At 47.1% G+C, this 20,754-nt stretch overlaps 1 protein-coding gene across 6 annotated transcripts in view; it reads right to left on the bottom strand.

The window, feature by feature from the left end:
* Nucleotides 1-328: 328 nt before the first annotated feature.
* SETX (senataxin) overlaps nucleotides 329-20,754 on the bottom strand; it is an 82,733-nt gene continuing 62,307 nt past the window's right edge. For 3 of the 6 annotated variants that reach the window (XM_046022019.1, XM_046022018.1, XM_046022020.1), the window contains 8 exons: nucleotides 18,244-18,393; nucleotides 17,100-17,207; nucleotides 13,701-13,888; nucleotides 12,527-12,619; nucleotides 10,709-10,873; nucleotides 6,688-6,786; nucleotides 5,581-5,668; nucleotides 329-2,457 (listed from right to left, as the gene is read on the bottom strand). In XM_046022019.1, coding sequence (XP_045877975.1) covers nucleotides 1,711-2,457; nucleotides 5,581-5,668; nucleotides 6,688-6,786; nucleotides 10,709-10,873; nucleotides 12,527-12,619; nucleotides 13,701-13,888; nucleotides 17,100-17,207; nucleotides 18,244-18,393 — 1,638 coding nt within the window. In that variant the 3' untranslated portion in view covers nucleotides 329-1,710. Of the gene's footprint in view, nucleotides 2,458-5,580; nucleotides 5,669-6,687; nucleotides 6,787-10,708; nucleotides 10,874-12,526; nucleotides 12,620-13,700; nucleotides 13,889-17,099; nucleotides 17,208-18,243; nucleotides 18,394-20,754 lie in introns of those variants that run through there. The other 3 variants (XM_046022021.1, XR_006820693.1, XM_046022022.1) reach the window with 3 other exon arrangements.

The following is a 20,754-nucleotide window of genomic DNA, read 5'->3' as shown; positions in this document are numbered from 1 at the left end:
GCCGCAAAGGCCTGGGAATGGGGAACTCTCTAAACGGAGTTGAGACCCTTTAAACTGTTACCACCAAGACTTTGCTCAAGAGGAGTAATAGGAAAGTCAATCAAAGTAACAAAGACGTTTCTGGCCAAAGGCACAAGCAGGAAGCTCACAGACGCCTTGGCTGGACAGGGTGCAGCTCGCCCCGCACTCCCGCTGGCCGGGGACCCGCCTTCTGCGGGCACAGCGTGTCCTCCCTGAGGGCCAGGGGTGTCCACTCGACGTCACCAGGTGTCCGGACCCCCATGGGGGCGATGTGCGTAATGAAGAAGCAGAATGTTTAAACTTTTGACAAACATTTAAAGCTTTTAATAACAAGCTGCAGTAGAATTTGACACAAAGCCCCTGCCTAAAAGCAGCCGGCAAAATTTCGAACGGTGCACACTGATCTTCGCGATCTGTCGCCCTCCCCAAATCCGCCGCCGGGCGGCACAGCCTTCCCCACAAACCACTAGTTCCGACAAGCGCCATCTGCAGCTGTAACATGCTCGCACGTCTGTGTGTGTCTGCAAAGCTGGACTTCGCCACGAGAGACCACCCGCCCCCCACCCCGTGCACGTACTCAAACGTCCCCTTCCCCAGCGCACCATGTCCCACAACACAAGCCCCTCTACCAGATGACCCTGCAACAGTGGGGTCTTTTCATCAGGCAGCACAGTCTCCAAAGATCACAGGAAACCTGTCGACTTTCTTCCTGGGCCCCAACTTCCCCTGTCTGCACTTCCCTTCAGCCTTCTCCCTGGAAGGGCTGTTTCTTTCCCGCCTACAGTATTCTATCTGGCCGGCCCTCCTGGATCCTAAGCAGCAGGGTCGGTGACCGGGTCCCCTGGGGAGACGTCTAACACGCAGCTCCCCAGGCTCCCCTGTGGGACTCCAGACCCAGCAACCACGGGACCTGTCACCCACCAGCTACGGGACACCCACACTACGCTGGGGGCATCTGAATGGTGGGTCAAGAATTATTCTTTCGTTTCGTTTTCGTCTATGTCAAGGGGAACTCGAATTTCAGCAAGAAAACAGGGTGCTGCCTGGAGTAGGAGGCTGGCCTCGGCAGGGCGGGGTACTATCTTGGGCCAAGGAGCCTCATCGGAAAACATCCAACATCCACAGGTCTGCACCTAACACGACTCGGCTGCCCCCAGGCTCCCCCGGAGACACTTGTTTTCTGAACTCGAACCGGAGCCGTCTGACCCAAGGCCGTGCTTGAACTCGGCCTCCTCCAGGAGCTGCACTGCACAACGTCTGAAAGGGCCTGTCCTCCTCCTCCTGCCTTTTTGTTTTTGTGTGAATATAAAATTTGTTCTGTTGGAAGTGACCAACATTTTAAGCAGGAGAAAGAAAAGCGGTCTACTAGATTAAATTTTAAAACGATTTGTTATTTGCTATACAAATGTACATTTCAACTCCTACAACACCTGCCCCGTCTGACCCCTTATCTTAGGACAAGGGATCAACATTGAAGTCTCCGACTTCAAGGACAATACTGCAGACACAGCTATGGCAAATAACCACGAGGCTCAGGGGGTCAGGGTGCACTTTCCATGTTTCCCAATGGCACACAAACTCCTTTGAGCAAAAAAAAAAAAAAAAAAATCATCTCATCTGGACAGTCCCGTGAGCTGGTCATCTTAAGTCTGCAACGACGCGGCGGCGGAGAGTCTGTGCCACGCGGCTTTACCATAAAAGCCTTCTTCTCTTTGAGCCGCCATCCTCCTTCTCCAGTCCCCCCTTGTCCCAGCCAGGGTTCCTCTTCGAGTGGTGGCTCTCCGGGCTCCACTTCTCCTGGTCGCCCTCGCTGAAAGCCCGCGTCTCTCTCCTGGAGCTGAGCCCTCCTTCCCAGTCACATCTTCTTTTACTTGCGGAGACCTCGGTCCCAGCAGCTGGAGGTTCACAGGGCGCCTGAGGTTTGTGGTTGTTCAGAGCGGCCCCCCTGGCAGCGGACTGCTGCGCGCCTCCCAGATCCTGGGGACTCCCGGGGAAGCCCGGCTCCCCCGAGGGCGGTGTCGCCCCGGGATGCTGGGGGCTCGAGGGCTGCGGATCCCTGAGGCACGGCCCTTTGGCCTCGGGGTCCAGGCCCAGCCTCCTAAGCAGTCGTGGGTCCCGAAGCCAGTCCTGAATAAGGGGCCTTTCAGGGTCCTTTGCCGTGACGGTACCAGCAGACTCCTTGGAGTCCGAGGGCGTGTGGTAGAGGGACGTGAAGGACGTCTTGGCGAGCTCGCTGTCCAGCCTGCTGCTGGGCAAGCCGCCCAGGGGTCTGGACGCCTCCGGGGCGACGGCGGGCGGGTGCGTGGCGCTTCTCTGCAGCACGGGCTTCAGCTTCAGGATCTTGGCTGCATCGTGCCTGTAGTTCCTGTCGCACGTCTTGATGATGGCGCCCCGCTTCTGGGCGTCCTGGATCAGGTGGTTCCAGTGCTGGTTCTCCTGGAAACAGAGAAGGGAACAATCACACACCCAGAATACTCAGAGGCTTGGGAAGCTGAGTTTCTGCTCCCGTTTCCGAGTAGCAATGAGTACACTTCACGAACAGATTCTCAAGAATCCATTAAAGAAAAAGCAAGTTCAAATACAGAATCATGAAGCCATGTTACTAGAAAAGAGCACTGGTCACCGCCGGGGACAAAGAATGTCCGCCGCTTCACCACGTGGCTCTCGGGGGCCACACGTGCCTAGCGGTTCATGCGCTGGATGGAGCAGACACAGGACAGCCCTGTCACCCCAGAAGTTCCCCTGGACACTTGACCTAGAGTCCTGCTTCTGTCTCGAAAGGCTAACACCGTGGAGCAGGAAGGCTTGGTTTCAGAGAGCCCTAACTTTTGGGTGTGTGTGTGACTATTCTAGAAAAAGAGTCCCAAAGCCTTCACTGAATTCCCAAAGGCCTCCCAGACTCCAAAGGGCTAAACCGTCTTTCCACGGACACAACTACTCCACAGAATTTTCCCACGGTCTGGTCTCTTTTCTGGAAGAACTTAAGCCGGGAAAGCATGCCTAAGGAGAAGGAAACCCCAGCTGCACGCATCGCTCCTCTCTTCCCGTTAGACTCTCCTCAGCAATAACCTGCTTTACAACCATCAGAACGCGGGCCTCTTTAGAAAGAAGACAACAGCGGCCCTCGCGGGGCCTCCTGCCCTATTCAAAAATCCGGGAAAGGGGAGCAGTACTTACTTGTGGCATGACCTTGGTCAAGTTAACCTCTCTGAGCCTGTTTCCTCGTCTGTCAAATGGGCATAATGTTTTATTTAACTAACTCTAAAATGCACACTGTTTTCACATTTTACGACGTCTTGATTTGGGGCACCTCCTGGCCAGGCAGCGCTTTCTGAGTAGCTAATCCTGGAGGAATTCATGGCTAGGCACCAGCAACTCCCTGACTTTCAGTCAATAAACCATTTAAAGAATGAGTCCCGGCATGCCTAAAAACCCACCCACAGCACCTTCCAATGAGACAAGAAAGTAGCAGCACGAACACCTGGGAGACTGGAGACCAGGAGTTGGAAGAGAAGCCCGGAGACCATGGGGGGCACCCCTGGGAAATGCGGAGTCCCCAACGCTTCTGACTGCGCAGGGAACAAAGACATGTTGTGACTGGGACCTGGGGAACGATTCTGGAGCGCTAGACTCGGACAGTGAAGTCCTTTCAGGAATTCTGCGGCCTACTCATCTTGTTTGTTTTTACGTATGAACAAGGGCGACAGGATAAAAGTCTGTCTTGTCAAAAGAAGCCTAGAAGAGTTCTTTTAATAAATATAAAAATTCTACAAGAAAATAAAGTATCACAGTTTAATAGTACTACATAAAATAACGATTCCTCTCATAACGGCTTCTTGGATCGGATGGACTGGGATTCTGTGCGGGCAAAAGGCTCGCGTACAATGCACACACAGAGGCCCGGGGAGCACCAGATAGTCCACGGGAGCACTCCCGGGCCTGGGGCCCGGACCTCTTCCTCACTCTGGAGTGCACCAGAGCGTCTCCCCCTGACGCTGAAACGCGGCTGTGACGTGAAGCAGATGGCCTTGCTGCTATTTCTGCCAAGTCTACAGCACCTCAACTTGGTGTTCAATCCAATCCTAGGGTCACAAAAACAGTTTTGGGAATGGGCTGTTACTCTTGGTTTCTCAGAGGAAATCAAGTGCCTTCACCACTGATTCCGTTTCCATAAGGGAAACTGGGGTAAGAATTTAAAACAAAACAACAAAACCCGCCCAAGGGATACACTGGGAGTTCTATTCTGTTTTTCCTGTGCCTTTCTGTGCCACTGGCTTCCGAGAGCGCAGACGCCCCAGCTCCCTGCCTGCTCCTGGGGGCTCCTCGGCCCCGACTCCGTCCTGCACAGTCACGACTTGCCCATCCCCAGTCTCTCCACAGGGTGCAGTGCGGCTGCCAGGGCACAAGCAGACTCCTGGGTGCCTGAGGGGGCTGTGAAAACAGGGATGCCCAGGAAGCCTCCTTCAATCAGGGTGTCCCTAGGAGACACACAGCTCTAACCACCGTTTAACTTGCAGGTTAAAACATTACCAGAATTCAACTGTGTAAAAAAAGTAATTCCAACAGGTTCATCAACTGATAAGAAACCATTTTTTAACACTTAGATCCTCATGGTACAAGGGAAAACAATTCTCTAAAAAGTTGCACCAGGAGTCCAATTTTTTCCAATGGATTCATTTAAGAGTGATGTAAAGATTTATTTTTAATAGTTTTATTTTAGAATGCCAATATTTGTAATATATTCAAAACAAAATCTTAAACAATACTTAAACTCACGAAAACAAATTTTTGATATCAACTTAAAACAGGTGGTATTTTACAGATTGCTTCAAGGGGGCACACAAACAACAGAAACTGAAGACCACAGATGCAGGGAAAAACTGAATGAGAAAGACCGTGTTCGAATGCCCTCTGCTGGTATATACCAGAAAACACGGGAAAACTAGAGGAGAAGATCGACGCCTTAGCTCCGCTCCTCTCCTAACATAACCACTGACTTTGTGAAACACAAAAATGAGAAGAATTCAAAGTTAACAACCCCTAATGAGGCAAGCAGCAAACACCCGCGCTGGTGAGCTGTGCTATCAGGAACGGAGGCTGCACTCTCGGTGGGATGTGAACCCGCCCCACCTCCCCCCACCCAAGCGACACAGAGCAGGCAGCGCGCTCCCAGTGCCAAGACAGAAAAGATCCAAGCTCCCTGGAGCTGGCGTTAAGCTGGGCCAGTAACAGCCACGGTAGCCGAGCGCCCGCTAAGCGCCAGCAACTCGGCTAGCACAGTCCGCATACGGGCGGCTTTACAGAGCTCAACAGTCCTAGGACGGAGACGGATTTTTTTAAATTGTGGAGAGTGTGGGCCTTGGACTGCGAGAGGGTTAGTGGTCTGCATCTATGAAAGCTGCCAGGCAGAAGCTGCTGAAGGACAGGACAGCCGGGGGAAGCGGCTCCACCTCGGGTAACCCTGCAGCAGCGCCGTGCTGACGGACAAGAGACAAGCTCAACCCAGCATCGGTCGTGCTGGGCGAACTCGGGGGCACTCTGCTCCCAGAATGCACCTACCATGAGGGTCCTTAAGTGTCCGAGGATGAAGAGGCTGTACTTGGCTCGTGTGATGGTGACGTTCAGTCTCTGCAAACTCGCCAGAAACCTAAGCAACAAAAGCAAAGTCACTTCCTGCCGCAGAGTGACTTAGCGTGAGTGCGGGGACACAGACGCTGCTTCGGACGGTTGTCCTGGGGCTCCGTCTCCTCCTTTAACAGCGCATCGCTTTCTCCCTCTTCCCAACACAGGGGCCCCGGCAAAGCAGCCATTCCCATTAAAACCTGGAAACAAAAGGCCTGGAGCTTTCCTTCAAAGTGATGCATCTGCCTGCCAATCTCGTATTCCGCCTTGGAGGAGATACCGGGAAGTTCAACGGCGGCATTCTTAAGCTTTAGAGACGTCCTAAAAATACGCTACTGGTCAGCTATTCGGAATCTGTGTGCGGAGGCAGAGCAGAAGCACGCGCGTATCAGGAACATGTACCAGCGCATCTGAGGAGGGCTCGGAGGTCACAGAACTGCTGTGTGAAGGAGGCGACCGCTCTGCTTCACAGGACGCCCCAGAGACGCCAGCGCCCCACCTGTGCATGCAGACTCTCCAAACAGGGGCGGAGGGAACGCACGTCACTATTTCCTTTCAGAGCAAGGAAACACATTTCTAACCTGCAAATTTCCCCCGTTCCTCAAGAGCAGGAAAAAGCAGCCAGACGAGTGTCAGGGCTCTGAAACTTGGCAGCTTCCTGGCACTTGCTATAGTGTCCTTGGCATCTTCAGTGAGTAAACGGACAGGACGTAAGGTTTACAAACGTAGCGAAGCACAAAAACACAGGCAAGATGAAAAGCCACTCCGTGACAGGTCGTGGAGAGGACAGGCAGACTACCCCGAGCCAAGAGTTGGTCACTCTTAGGAGGTCAAGGAACAGACTGCCCTTGGAGGCAGGTGACAGACAAGGCCCAGGAGAAGCAGACGCGACAGTGGGTCAACTCTCCAAGTGAAACAAGACAGTTTCATGATGTGACAAGTTTTCAACAAAGGAAAAGAGCGCGACGAATGGCATTCCCCAGCAGCGGTCGGAAACAGATCTGACTCGAGATGACAGACCAGCGAAGGGACAGTGACACTCACCCAATTGAGCCCTGCACGGTATTGGCTCGGACGCACGTGACAATGACACAATCCTTCTGCCGGCCCTGGAACCCGTCCACGGTGTCCACTTCTGCCGGCCTATTCACAGAACACAAACATGCTTATCGGAAACCGCTAAAATGACTACTGAGCGTGCACATTTACACAGAAGCATTTTTCACCCTATCTTTTAGCAGTATGTAATTCATGTAACCTACACGTCCCCACTCTCGAGTAGAGCATTTGGTGGTTTTTCGTACATCCGCTGGGCTATGCAAACGTCACCACCGGGCACTTCTGCATTTCCTTCGCCTGGACCTACTAGCAGTTAGTCTCGATTTTTCCCTTTCCAGGCCAGGCATCCACGAAAGACAGACTTCCTGTCTGGAAATGTCGCATGAATGGAACCATACATATGTGGCCTTTCCTGCTTGGCTTCTTTCACTTAGACCACGTTCAGGGTTCCTCCCTGCTGTGGCGTGGAACGGCCCCGCACTCCTCTTAGGGCTGCGCACTTGACTCACAGAGGCCCCGTGGTTTATCTACGCACTTACGAGGATGGACATCTGGGCTGTTTTCCCTTTGTTACCCTGACGAACAACATTGCTGCGACATTCATGTCTGAGCTTCTGTGCAAACATTTTTTCAGTTCTTTCAGGGATATACCTCAAAGACACAGGTATTCTAGGCTTCACTTTGTTTGTTTTTTGAGAAAGAGAGAAAGCACGCATGTGAATGATGGGGGAGTGGGAGACGGAGAGAAAAGAATCCCAAACCGGCTCCACGCCCAGCACAGAGCCTGACACGGGGCTTGATCCCACAACCCTGAGACCAGGCCCAGCCCAAGCTGAAATCAAGAGGACACTTGACAGAGCCACCCAGATGCCTCTATGCGTTACTCTTTGAGGAACTGCCAAAGTGTTCTCCACCGTGATCTACCATTTTAAATTCTCACCAGCAATGCACAAAGGATTCCAATTTCTCATCCTTGCCCAAGCTTGTCACGGTCTGGCTTTTTACTAGTCGTTCAGATGGGTGAAATGGGATCTCACTGTGCTTTTGATTTGCATCTCCCTAATGACAAACGATGTGGAACGTCTTTTCATGTACTTGTTGACCATTTGTTTACAACCTACTTTTGAGAAACGCTATTCGAATCCTTTGCCCATTAAAAAAAGTACACTATTCAACTTTTTGAGTTGTGTGAGTTCTTTATGTAATTCAGATGCATGATTTGCAAGTACAGACTTTCCTTGACCTAGGATGGTGTTACATCCCAATAAACCCACCGTGAGTTAAAAACATCCTAAGCTAAAAACGTAATTTATTACGCTTAACCTACCGAACACTGGCTTGGCCCGGCCGACCTCAGACAGGCTCTGAATGCTTACATCAGCCTACAGTTCGGTAAAGCCTGTTTGTAAGTCATGTAATTTGCTCTGGAGCCAGGACAGAATGGCTGTCAGTGTTCTCAGACGCACCCTCTCGACTGCGGTGCTGACCGGGAGCTGCGGCCGCTACTGCCCAACGCCACGAGAGGGGATCATGCTGCCTATCATCATCAGCTGGGGAAAAGATCCAGATTCGAAATTTGAAGTAGGGCTTCTACTGAATGTGTACTGCTTTGCCACCATCATAAAGCTGGAAAATTCTAAGTCAAACCATGGTTAATCAGGAACTATCGGTCTATTTTCCCATTCAGGGGGCTGTCTTCTCCCTTTTTTGATGGTACTTTGACATACACAAGTTTCTAAGTTTTTATGAAGCCCGGTGTATCTATTTTTCCTCTGGTAACTTGTGCTTGGGTGTCATGCTAAGACACTGCTGTCTCATCTGAGGTCAGGCAGGTTTATAGCTTTGAATTGTATAATTTTATGCTTAGATTCAGTGCTCTAACCACTCTGAGTTCATACACTGTATACTGTGGGACAAGACTCAAAATTCATTCTCACAGCATCTGGGTGGCTCAGCCGGTTAAGCTTCCCACTCTTGATCTCGGCATGATCAGGTCACGATCTCAGGGTGGTGAGATGGAGCCCGTGTCTGGTTCTGTGGTTCTGTGGCATGGAGCCCATTGAGATTCTCCTTCTCCCTCTGCCCCCCTCGTTCACCCCACTTGCACACTATTAAAAAAAAAACATTCATTCTCCTGCATATGGAGATGTAGTTGGCCCAGCACCATTTAAAAAAAGACTCTTCTTTCTCGACTGAATGGTCTTGGCACCCTTGTTGGAAAGCAACTGGCCATTAATGAATGGGTTTCCTTCTGAACTCGCAATTCTAGTCTACTGGTTTATAGGCCTATCCTTACGACAGTACCAGTCCTGATAACCAGCTCTGCCAGTAAGTTCAGAAAGAGCAAAGTGTGAACCCTCCAACATTTAGTTCTTTTTCAAGATATTTGGGGTGTCTTGCTTTTCCACATGAATTTTAGGTTACGCTTGTCCATTTCTGTAAAACAGGCAGCTGGGTTCTGCCAGAGACAACACTGACTCTGTAGGATCAATCACTCTGCGGAGTCCTGCCCCCTTAACACCAGGAAGTCCTCCAAACCACAGACACGGACTGTCTTTCCGTTTACCTCAGTGTTCTTTAACTTCCTTCAACGTTTTGTATTTTTTGATGTGTAAGTTTTATACACCTTTACTACATTCATTCCTATTTTGTTCTTTTTGATGCCATTATAAACGATTGTTTTTTAAATTTCCTTTTCAGATTGCTCGTTGCTACTGTAATACAAATACAACTAGTTTCCGTGGTTTTTTTAAATAAAAGATCCTGCCAACTATGAGAAAGGGTAGTTTGACTTCTTTTATAATATGGATGCCTTTCATTTCTTTTCTTGCTCAATTATCCTGCTTAGAACCTCTAATACAGTGCTGCCCAGCAGTGGTGAGAGCGGGTGTCGTTCCTGATCCTGGGGGGGACAGGATTCAGCCTCACCATCAAGTATGTTAGCTGGGGATTTCTCATAGATGTCTTTTACTAGGTTGAGGAAGTTCTTTTCTATTCCTAGTCTGTTGAATGTTTTCATCACGAAAGGGTGCTGGATTTAGTCAAATGCTCTTCCTATATCTACTCAGATGATCAGGTGGGTTTTCTCCCATTATTCTACTAATAACGGTATGTCACACGATTGATTTTTTGTATATTGAACCAACCCTGCATTCCTGAGATAATCCCACTATGGTCTTGGTGTATAATCCTTTTAATATGCTGCTGAATTCAGTTCCCAATATTTTGTTGAGGATTTTTAACATCCATATTCATAAGGGATACTGGCCTGTAGTTTCTCTCTTCTTGTGATGTCTTTCCATGGCTCTGGTGTAATATTGGCCTCATAAAAGGAGTGAGAAAGTCTTCCCTCCTCTTCTATGTTTTGGAAAAGTTTGAGAAGGATTGGTGTTGATTCTGATCTTAATGTGAAGCCTGGTCCTGGGTTTTCCTTTGTTGGGAAGTGTTTGATTACTAACTCCATCTCTTAACTTTGTACAGGTCTGTTCAAATTTTCTATTTTTTCTAGAGCCAATTTTGGTAGCTTGTGTGTTCCTAGGTTAAGACATTTTTGAATTAATGGATTTCCAATAATTAATCTTTAATTTTACTGTTGAGGTAAAGAGGAGACAAAAATATGATCTTCACCCTGTACATAAAGGCATGAAAAGGATTAAATACTTTATTCTAAGTGAAAGTGTTACTTTGTGACTCTTACTAGAATGAGAATTCAGATTAACAAGTCACGGAACTAACGGAAAAGACCTGGAGGGTTTCTCAGTCGGTTCCACTGCCAATGGTGGGGAGGACATTGCGACCAGCAGGAGGTACTCTGGCTACGGCTGGTGTGCAGGGCCGGGAGTATGAGTGTTCCCTGCCCAGCATGACCAAAGCCTTGAGTCTCCTCCTGCTATATATGACCACGGCCTAAGACCATTTCCTAGATTAGGTTTCCTTTTATCCCCTCCTTCTTCTTTTTAATTCAACAGAAAAACTGGAAATATCTGTAAAAATATAGATGCCTCACCCTTTTCTATCAAATTCTTTGTCCAAATCCTTCTGAATCATCGTCTTCTGAGCCTTGTAATGGGTTATTATGCCAATGTTCCGGAAAGTAACATCCCTTCTTTTGTCTTTAATAAGTTTAATTATTTCCATTACCAGTTTTATCTCTTGAACATTTACATATGAGCTAAATAAGATGAAAAAACAAAACAAAACACATCAAAACTAACAGCAGTCCAACTGCTAGCTTCAGTCCTACTTTCTTTCCCGTTACAGTGAAGGGCGGCAGGTGAAGCTGCACCTTTATTCAGTCACCAGCGGCTCAAAGAAGCTGTTATAATGACCATTAATACTGCATACTTGCAGACCTATCACCACCCAGTGGAACAGAAGGAGTAAGAAAGAAAAGATTCTGAAATCAACTGAAGGTTACTCACGGATCTCTCCATTTGTTGTATCAGGGATAGCAACAGTAAGAACAACAGCATTTATGATAACGAAGATAGGAATGATCAACAGCTAAAACTAAGAAATTTACTATCTTCCACACACTGAAAAGAGTGCTTTAGTCGTATTATCTTCCTTAATTCTCCACCGCTGGCTGTGCACACCACGCACCACACAGCCGAGGTGATGCCGTCCACACAGACGGAAGGAGACACGGCCCCCAGAGAACAACATGGAATCCTGCAGTGGGCTGGCCTCCTTACTGGCCTCGTCCTGCTCTCCCTACCCACCTCCTGAACTACACGGACCCCCTTCACTACCCCTCTAGGAGCTACCTGCATTGCACCCGGGGCCACCTCACTGGTCTCACTTCAAGGGCCTTTAATAGCCACAATCTTAACTTCCGGCTTCATCTATAGAAAATCCTGTCAGGGGCGCCTGGCTGGCTCAGTCATTAAGCATCATCCTTCAGCTCAGGTCACAATCCCAGGGTCCTGGGATCGAGCCCAGTGTTGGGCTCCCTGCTCTGCGGGAAGCCTGCTTCTCCCTCTCTCACTACCCTGTCAGATAAATAAATAAATAAAATCTTAAAAAAAAAAACCCAAAAACCAACCACCGCCCCACCCCCCACCATTAGCCAGCTAGCTCTTCCATCCCTGAAGTCTAATTCACTTTCCTTGGTCGCCTCTCAGGTCAACCCTCCTCTGTGACCCTCACCCCCACAATGCTTATGATCAACTGCTTCTCTGTATCCCTAACTTCTTCACTCAATGTCTTCTCCGCCCCCCTCGCTAGCTCAACTAATACGTAACCCTTCCCGAGGATGCCGCCTGCTCTACAGAGCGCTCTCTGACACCTGTATTTCCCCGTACTCCACGCTAGGACCCGTGCTAACCCCTTCTTCGCGTCCCTCACGAACCCCATGAATATGTTCCCTTATTCACAATCCCACACATCAGGTACTATCTACCCTCTGTCTCCCACCTTAATTCAAATGGATCTACACTGATCCTCGCGCCATGTAACCAGATGGAATAAGTAATAACCCTGGGGATTCCCAGTTGTGTCTGTGTCTCCTCTTAGGTCACGAGAGCCATGCACAACAGCCATATCTGTTTTACGACAGCTGTGATCTTAGCATGTGTTTACTCAAGTGCTTACCATGCTAGGGATTATGATCCCCATTACATGATTAAAAAGAACTAAAAGGCTGAATGTATAGAGAAAGGTATTAGTAATTTAGGATAATAAAGGAAAAGCTAGTAGCCTAGCTACAGAATGCCTGTCCCCTGGCACAAGGCAAAGAGATGTATGGAAAATGTTTTCCATGTAAATATGAACAAAAATAACAACTCTGGGACCATCCCTGGGGACTGAAGAGAGGGGAACATACTCATTATCCCGTCTTTCTGAACCGTCTCCAACATCGAACACCAGGTAAGGTTGAAATGGCCAGTCTGATGAACACCGACTGGTTTCAGTCTGTCTACAAAAAAAGCAGCCACCATTCAGAATACAAGTTGTAAGAAAATATTTTATTTTATTAATATTTTTTTGTTAGGTAGGGAGCTGGGGATAAGAAATACCTACCTTATTTTATCAAAATGTATTTTAGTAAAAGGCAAAAACAGATTGTATTTCTGTTCTAGGTCAGGAAGAGTGATCTACGCAATTAAAGATAACTGTAATTAAAAAGTCACTCCTAATAGTAAGTGAAAAAAGCCAGAGAATATATAGACAGTCCCCAACTTAGGATGGTTCAACTTACCATTATGTGACTTAACTATGGTGCAAAAGCAATACATTTTGGTGGAAACTGTACTTGGAATTTTGAATTTGGGTCTTGTCTGGGGCTAGCACCACGCAGTACAATCCTCTCACGAGACGCTGGGGAGCAGCGAGGCACCACTCCTGGTCAGCCCCCCGGTTACGAGGGTAACCAACTTCTACACTAACAACCATTCTTCTTGTCACCGTCAGTACAGTACTTGATAAGTTATATATAAGTTATATAACCGGGGCGCCTGGGTGGCTCAGTGGATTAAGTTATATAACCAACAATTATAAAGCAGGCTCTGTGTTGGAGGATTTTTACCTAACTGTAGGCCACTGTAAGTGTTCTGAGTACACTTAAGTGGGCCAGGCCAAGCCGTGTTCAGTAGGTTACGTGTATGAGATGCACTTTTGATCTGTGCCACGTTGACTGGGACATAACTCTGTCTTGAGTCAAAGATCCGTACTATGCTGGGTGTGGTGTGATTCTTTTTTTCAAACATTTAAAAACTAAAAAAGTAAAAAAAGATATGCATAGTGCAAGGACTAGAAATAGATATACCAGAATGGTACCAGTGATTATTTCTGGGCAGCACAAATAAGGGCAATCTTCCCCTCTTCTTTTTTTATCTGCATTTGCTAAAATCAACATGACTTCTGGAACTAGAAAAAAGTACTCAACCTCTGATTTATGCTTTTTAGGACAAGACTTAAGAACACAGTAAAACAGCTATTCTTCCTAAGCAGCTAAGCCCACAAATAAAACAAGCTACAAAGCCGCAAGCGGAACTCACCTACTGGTCTTCAAGCTTCTGTTGTAAACATAGCTGGAGGGGAAGAGACAGATGTCCGGGTGCATCCGGTACTGAACGGTGAGCTGCAGGACCGGCAGCCGGCCGACCACGCTGTGCTCCACGCTGTCTTCCAGCAGCTTGTAGAAGCGCGCCATCATTGACTGGTCATAGCCGTATTCCTGAGCTTTCTGCAAAGGGCGAGAACAACGATCTCCAAGCATTTGTTCATACTTTCCCCACTACTGTAAAAACAGTGACTGAGCGCTAGTATGTATGACCAACAAGCAGATTCAGAGAAAGAGGTTTCTGACTTCAGGCCTTGAAGAGCCATGTAGCTCGACTTAACAGTTCATTTAGAAAACCCATATACTGCTTATGAGAAGACTGATCTCGGGCACCTGGCTAGCTTGTGAGCATGTGAGCCTTTATCTCAGGGTTGTGAATTCAAGCTCCATGTTTGGAGTGGAGCCTACTTAAAGAAAAAAAAAAAAAAAAGAGGGGCTCCTGGGTGGCTCAGTGGATTAAGCCGCTGCCTTCGGCTCAGGTCATGATCTCAGGGTCCTGGGATCAAGCCCCGCATGGGGCTCTCTGCTCAGCAGGGAGCCTGCTTCCTCCTCTCTCTCTGCCTGCCTCTCTGCCTACTTGTGATCTCTCTCTCTGTCAAATAAATAAATAAAATCTTTAAAAAAAAAAAAAGGAAAAGATGTGATCTTGTAATGGCCACAACTAAAGCTATTTTGATGCTAACAGAGGTCACCTGAAAGAAACAATAATAAAGGAAACAAAGAACTGCAACACAGATTTTAACAATCATATCTAACGTGTTCTCTCACAAACCGAAATACTGGTTGTCATTGTACACAAGTCTTGTAAAGACCAGGGCATGTATCCATCCGTCCATCCACCCAACATAACTCCGAGCACCTCAAAGTTGGAGTGCCGAGACTGCTAAGGTAAATTAGACCAAATGTCACCGAATTTGTATTTCAGTGGCGGAGAAAGACAAGTGACGATAATTACTAAGTTGATTTCATAAACCTATTAATGAGTTAAGACCTGAAAAATTAGTGACCGAATTTTGAACAGTTGAATGAAGAGAACAGTTTTAATGTTATTATAGCTGTGCCTTGGGATACACTTTTCATGTCAACATCACAGAAATACTCAAAAAGTACTGTGTCTTACATAATCCAGAAACAAACGTGCACTGAAGAATGCTCTAAGCCAATGGAGACGGGATTGCCACGCGTGATGCTGAAGCCGTGCACGCGAGGTTCAAAAACCTGCTTCACAAATTAGGGGAGTGGGGGGAGGTTATTTCTACACGTGATTTTAAATAGGTCTGTGTAACTCAATGAAATGTTAGTAGCAGACATTCAACAGTTTCATCTACATCCCCAGAAGCTGATCTACTCCTTAAGTTAGCCAAACCTATTTTGAATCTCTCTGAGGAAAAAGAAAAAGTAACAGTTCCACTTGTAGGAAAAAACTGAGTATATCCTACAAGATGATGCGGATTTCTATGTTCTTTTTTTTTTTTTTTTAAAGATTTTATTTTATTTATCTGACAGAGAGAGAGAGAGATCACAAGTAGGCAGAGAGGCAGGCAGAGAGAGAGGAGGGAGCAGGCTCCCTGCGGAGCAGAGAGCCCGATGCGGGGCTCGATCCCAGGACCCTGAGATCATGACCTGAGCCGAAGGCAGCGGCTTAATCCACTGAGCCACCCAGGCACCCCGGATTTCTATGTTCTAACATGGAAGGATATTCCTGATCTATTTACAGACTGGGAAAAAAGACAACCCGGCACGGAATGCTCCTGCCCCCTTTAGAGCAAACCCTATATACGTACGACCGCCACACACAGACCTTCCAGCCACCCGACATACCATAGCTGAGCAACTTAGGTACTGTCTGTTACCCCCTCCATGCAAGCTCTGTAAGGGCAGGGACTCTTGCCTGTTCTCTTCACTGTTTTAACACCAGCGCCTAAAACAGTGCCTGAATTAGGCTGGCACTCAATGACTATTGATGGAAGAAATAAACACACAACAAATGCCCGGCAAAATCTGTTAAAATACTCAACTAAGTTGTTCCTAGTAATTCTTCTTAGAAACAGGTAGACAGAAAAGCATGTTGAGAAAACTAACTTTGTAATTCTAATTTTCTAAATTTTTCTCAATAAACCCGTATTATTTCTACAATAATAATAATAAAAAGCCCAAGCAGATTTTTCTCATTTTTGCTGTTTTTATCAATCACCAAAGCAGTTGGGGCCCATCAACAATCCGTTTTCACTACATGCTGAATCCCTTCAAGAAATTCAATCAGTAAATTTGCAAAACGCCATGTAATTTAAGAGAAATGCAGCATGAGCTGGTTCTTGATTATTCTCCCTGAACCGCATCCCCGACAGCTCTTCCGACTGACACAGGTTTTCACTCGGAGATGCGTGGGCTTCTAGTCCCAGTGTGATCACGCAGGTGTGCTCAGATGTCAAAGAGCTGCACTATCATTTTCAATAATCCAAAGTCAAAACACAGTAATGACAAAAAAAAGAACAAAAAACAAAACCCAACCACCCCACGGGCTTTCATTCCACAACCGAACAGAAATGCTCTGAGACGAACGTTCTCTGGGGTCATTTATGCAACCACTACTCTGGACCAACAATCCACGGATTAGTGAAATATTCAACTATTAGTACATTCAAAGCCATGGTCTACACCTATTCGGATTACAAAGCCTCTACCGAACATCCCGATCCTGGTGCGCTGAGTAGGCGCTCTCTGTGGGGAGGGGGCAGCAGAGAGGGGCGGGCAAATTCCAGGTGTGGACTGTTTCCTCCCACAAATGGGGTTCACGGCTCCTTTTCTCTTCCTGACACCGTACTTTCAGAGGACAGGAGAAGCACTTTTTTTTTTTTTTGGTATGACAGGACACAAAATTCTAACACTGGAAATGTACTCTTATAATGTTTTCAAATTTGCATACATTTAAATATAAATCAGGAGGTTAGGAAACTTCTTCTAAAATTTTTCTTCTATTATTGTTTTGGTGTGTATGTTACTAAAATGGATTGGATATAGCCCTTAAAACAGCTGTGCACTGCCCTTCCCCAAGAATGAGCAGGCCACACACAGACACAGTCGTCCTCGCCTTCGCCTTCTGGTCTTGGGCACACACCCTGCTCGTGTCACACGTGCACAGCAGCACAATCAGGAACAAAGGGACAATTTTACAGACTTTTGCTCTTAAAATTCAAACAGTGGTTCTCTTTTCTTAGCCATTCCCTTCTTTTCCTTCCAAGTAAGAGACGATGATCCAAGAAAGACCCCTCCAAACACAGTAACAAAGAAGACCCTTCCACTTCAAAACAGTATGAACATGAAACTAACTTACCATAGAAATGACCGTGGGAGGGAGCTGTTTCGGATCTCCCACGAGGATGAGCTTGTTACAACGGTGGATGAGCGGAGTGAGAGTCTCAACCTCACAAGACTGCCCGGCCTTGGGAACAAAGTACAGAATGAGAAGGTGTTCTTGATCATCTTTGCCGTTTCTTTGTCCGTGCGTACTTTATCTAATTCATAGAAGTTCTGACATTCAGAAAAGTATCATTTTCTCTTTCTGCACTGAGTATCAAAAATAAGGATTTTTGAGTGTACTTACTATGATGAGCACCAGGTGATTAAAGTAACTTAAAAAAATAAGAAAAATAAAATAAGAAAAAAAGGGGGGGTTTGGTGATTTTTTTTGGTTAGAAAATAAAACAACAAAGAAACACTCTCAACAGTCAATTAAGAAGAACCGCTGCAGGGGCGCTGTGAAGCCAGCACCACTCGGGCACCATGACCGCTTGGGAACCAGCCGCCAGCTGGAAGGCATGTAACGCCCCAGTTCTATGTTCTTTGTTCCTTCTGGGCACATGCCCAAGGGATCTGCATGGCTGTGAGTCCCCCTCTCCCTGCCGCCCCCTTTCTTCCTTGTTCCCCGCAGGCCTCATCATCTGCAAGACTCAAGTTTCTCTTCAATGCCATTTTCTTCAATTATTTCATCACTTCCATGGTTTCTGTTCTTTCGTTTGGTGAAAACGGATCTTGGATTGATCCTCTGTATCTCATTTTCTGCGTCTTTTGTCTTCTGGCTCTACATTCTGGCAAACATAGGTACCCAACAAATGCTTGCTCAATGAATGAACGACGGATAAAGGATGTTAGCTGAAAATATTGTGGCTCAGAGCTGTCCAAAGTTATATTAAAACTGCTTCAAAAGGGAACCAGAGCTATTCCAAGCAGAAGCGAGATACTCCTTGGGAACGATCTGTTGGAACAGTCAGGGATTCCAGAATCCCGATTCTGAAAAGCCGTTTTAACCATGAAGGGCTGTCAGCAACACATTTCAACATACGAGACTACACGCACAGGACAGCAGGTAAACACGAGCCGCACAAGGACCCTGCTCTCCCCAGCTCAGCAGCAACAAAGACCCCCAAGACTCAGCCCTCACAGCACCATCCGACTCGTACCGCTGAGCGCCAACTGACCTCATCCACAATGACGCAACTGAAGGGGACACCCCCTTGCCCACGAAAAGCAGACTCAAGCAGTAAGCCGCCACTCGTGCTCAGTGTGCAGCAGATGACGTGCGACTCCAAGATGATGATGCTCTGTGTTTTCTGTGGGCGCCCTTGAACCTAAGATAACAAATAAAGATGAATCAGTGTTTCACTGCATCTGAGTTCGGCCTGTTTTTACTGTAAAACGTCCACCATTTATTATACGATAAAGATATTTAGTGAGCACAGAGGTCCCAGGAACCTCAGATCCAGCGAATGGCACAAACGCTCAAGATGGTCCGAGACCACCAGAGACAGCGCTGTGCGCCGCACTGCAGAACGGGGGTTAAAGCTCATCAGGGAAAATTCATTCGGGCTTGATGTGGTCAAAGCAAATTGTGATTCTTACGGCAGATGCACGTGGGCAGGTACAGAACGCGCAGAGACAGTTGTGAAGCAATTATCGGGGTCAGAACTCAGCTGGAACACACATCTTTCTGTCAGTTTTTAAGTACACAAGGGTGGTCCTTCTTCTACAAAGGCTTGTACCAACACCGCCGCCTGTGAGGAGGAGGAGCTCTGCGCCGCCGCCGCCCGGATCGCGTCATGGTGCGGGGCAGCGCGCGTCCCGTTTAGGGTCCAAGCTGATAACCCCATTCTGGCTTGTGAACAGGGGCTCGTCCCTGCGCATCTGGTCAACCACAGACATGGACTGCCGCCCACGTGTGCAAGTGTCAGGGAGATGGTGGCAACCGTGGCCCTCCCAGGGGCACACGTGAACACACTGTCACGCACCTCTCCTCTCGGCCACCTTTTGAGGACAAGTGCCAAGTACAATGAATTCCATGGGCCACAGAACGAGGGGACGAGCAGCAAACCCACAGTACATGCAAACACAGACTTCAATAAATACAGACTTCAGCCTTAAATTTGGGAAGTAATTTTGGGCTCAGTTTACAATTTAATAAAAATCTTTCCACATAACTTTTTATTTAAATGAACCAACAGCTAATGGAAATATGAATTAAGTTCAGCTGTTACTTATTTAGCTCTACCAGGAAGGGAAATACATTCAAGAGAAAAATTTCAGCTTAAAAATACTAACAACAGGGGCGCCTGGGTGGCTCAGTGGGTTAAAGCCTCTGCCTTTCGCTCAGGTCATGATCCCAGGGTTCTGGGATCGAGCCCCACATCGGGCTCTCTGCTCTGCGGACAGCCTGCTTCCTCCTCTCTCTCTCTGCCTGCCTCTCTGCCTACTTGTGATCTCTGTCTGTCAGATAAATAAATAAAATCTTTAAAAAAAAAAAAAATACTAACAACATCAGACTCCTGGGGGGCTCAACTGGTTGGGCAACTGCTTTAGGCTTAGGTCATGACCTCAGAGTCCCGGGATCGAGTCCCACATTGGGCTCCCTGCTCAGTGGAGAGTCTGTTTCTCCCTCTGACCCTCTCCCTGGCATGTTCTCTCTCACTCACTCTCTCTCTGAAAGAAATAAAACCTTAAAAAAAAACAACAACTAATTACGTCGCCAGTTGCTAGACCTGCTCTCCCTGACCCCCGCTGGTTGATTAGGGCCGCAAGCTGGTCATGACAATACATACCTGGCTCATCCTTGCTTTGATCAATCAAAATCTTGTTCATTTTTTTTTTTTAAGATTTTATTTTTAAGGGCGCCTGGGTGGCTCAGTGGGTTAAGCCTCTGCCTTTGGCTCTGGTCATGATCTCAGGGTCCTGGGATCGAGTCCCACATGTGTCTCTCTGCTCTCTCTGCCTGCCTCTCTGCCTACTTGTGATCTTTCTGTCAAATAAATAAAATATTTAAAAAAAAAGATTTTATTTTTAAATAAGTTCTATGCCCAACGTGGGGCTCAAACTCACAAACTCACGACATGGAGTCACATGCTCCACTGACTGAGCCAGCCAGCTGCCCCTTGATGGTATTTCTACATCCAAAGAATACTGGGGCAGAAGTTACCCACACTATAGGATTCTCATGATCAAAAACAAATATAAGTTAACACTCCAGTCAAGAACTGCAGAGCACTTGTTTGTACTCTCTTCTGCCAAATCCCCAGCCACTGTCCCTCTGCTTGAATCCAGACATGTGAGTTTCCTTTTTTTCCCCCCTTCTTTTTTTGGTGTCCCTGGGTGGGCACTACTTTCATTTTCTTTCTAACAAGGAAAACACCTTCAAATCTACTTTCGCTAATTATTCATCTACGACAGTTATCATAACCGACTTTGCCACGGCACAGCGTGCAGAGCGCCTAACAATGGAGTTCAACGCTTACCCAGACCGAGAAAAGTAAAAGAGTACTCCGTATAACCGCCTCTTTCTTAGAAATCTTAGTGAGGATAAGAATTATTAGGCTAAAGCAAAAAAAGGAAATGTACATGTAATTGCATCATTTTCTCTACTTTAACATTTAAAGAAGATTTCATGATAAATAAATTTTTTTTGGTGAAGATTTTATTTATTCATTTGATAGACAGAGGTC

Source organism: Meles meles, chromosome 11 (genome assembly GCF_922984935.1).
Source record: "Meles meles chromosome 11, mMelMel3.1 paternal haplotype, whole genome shotgun sequence".
Classification (NCBI taxonomy): Eukaryota; Metazoa; Chordata; class Mammalia; order Carnivora; family Mustelidae; genus Meles; species Meles meles.
This window is presented reverse-complemented; position numbering and strand designations above follow the sequence as displayed.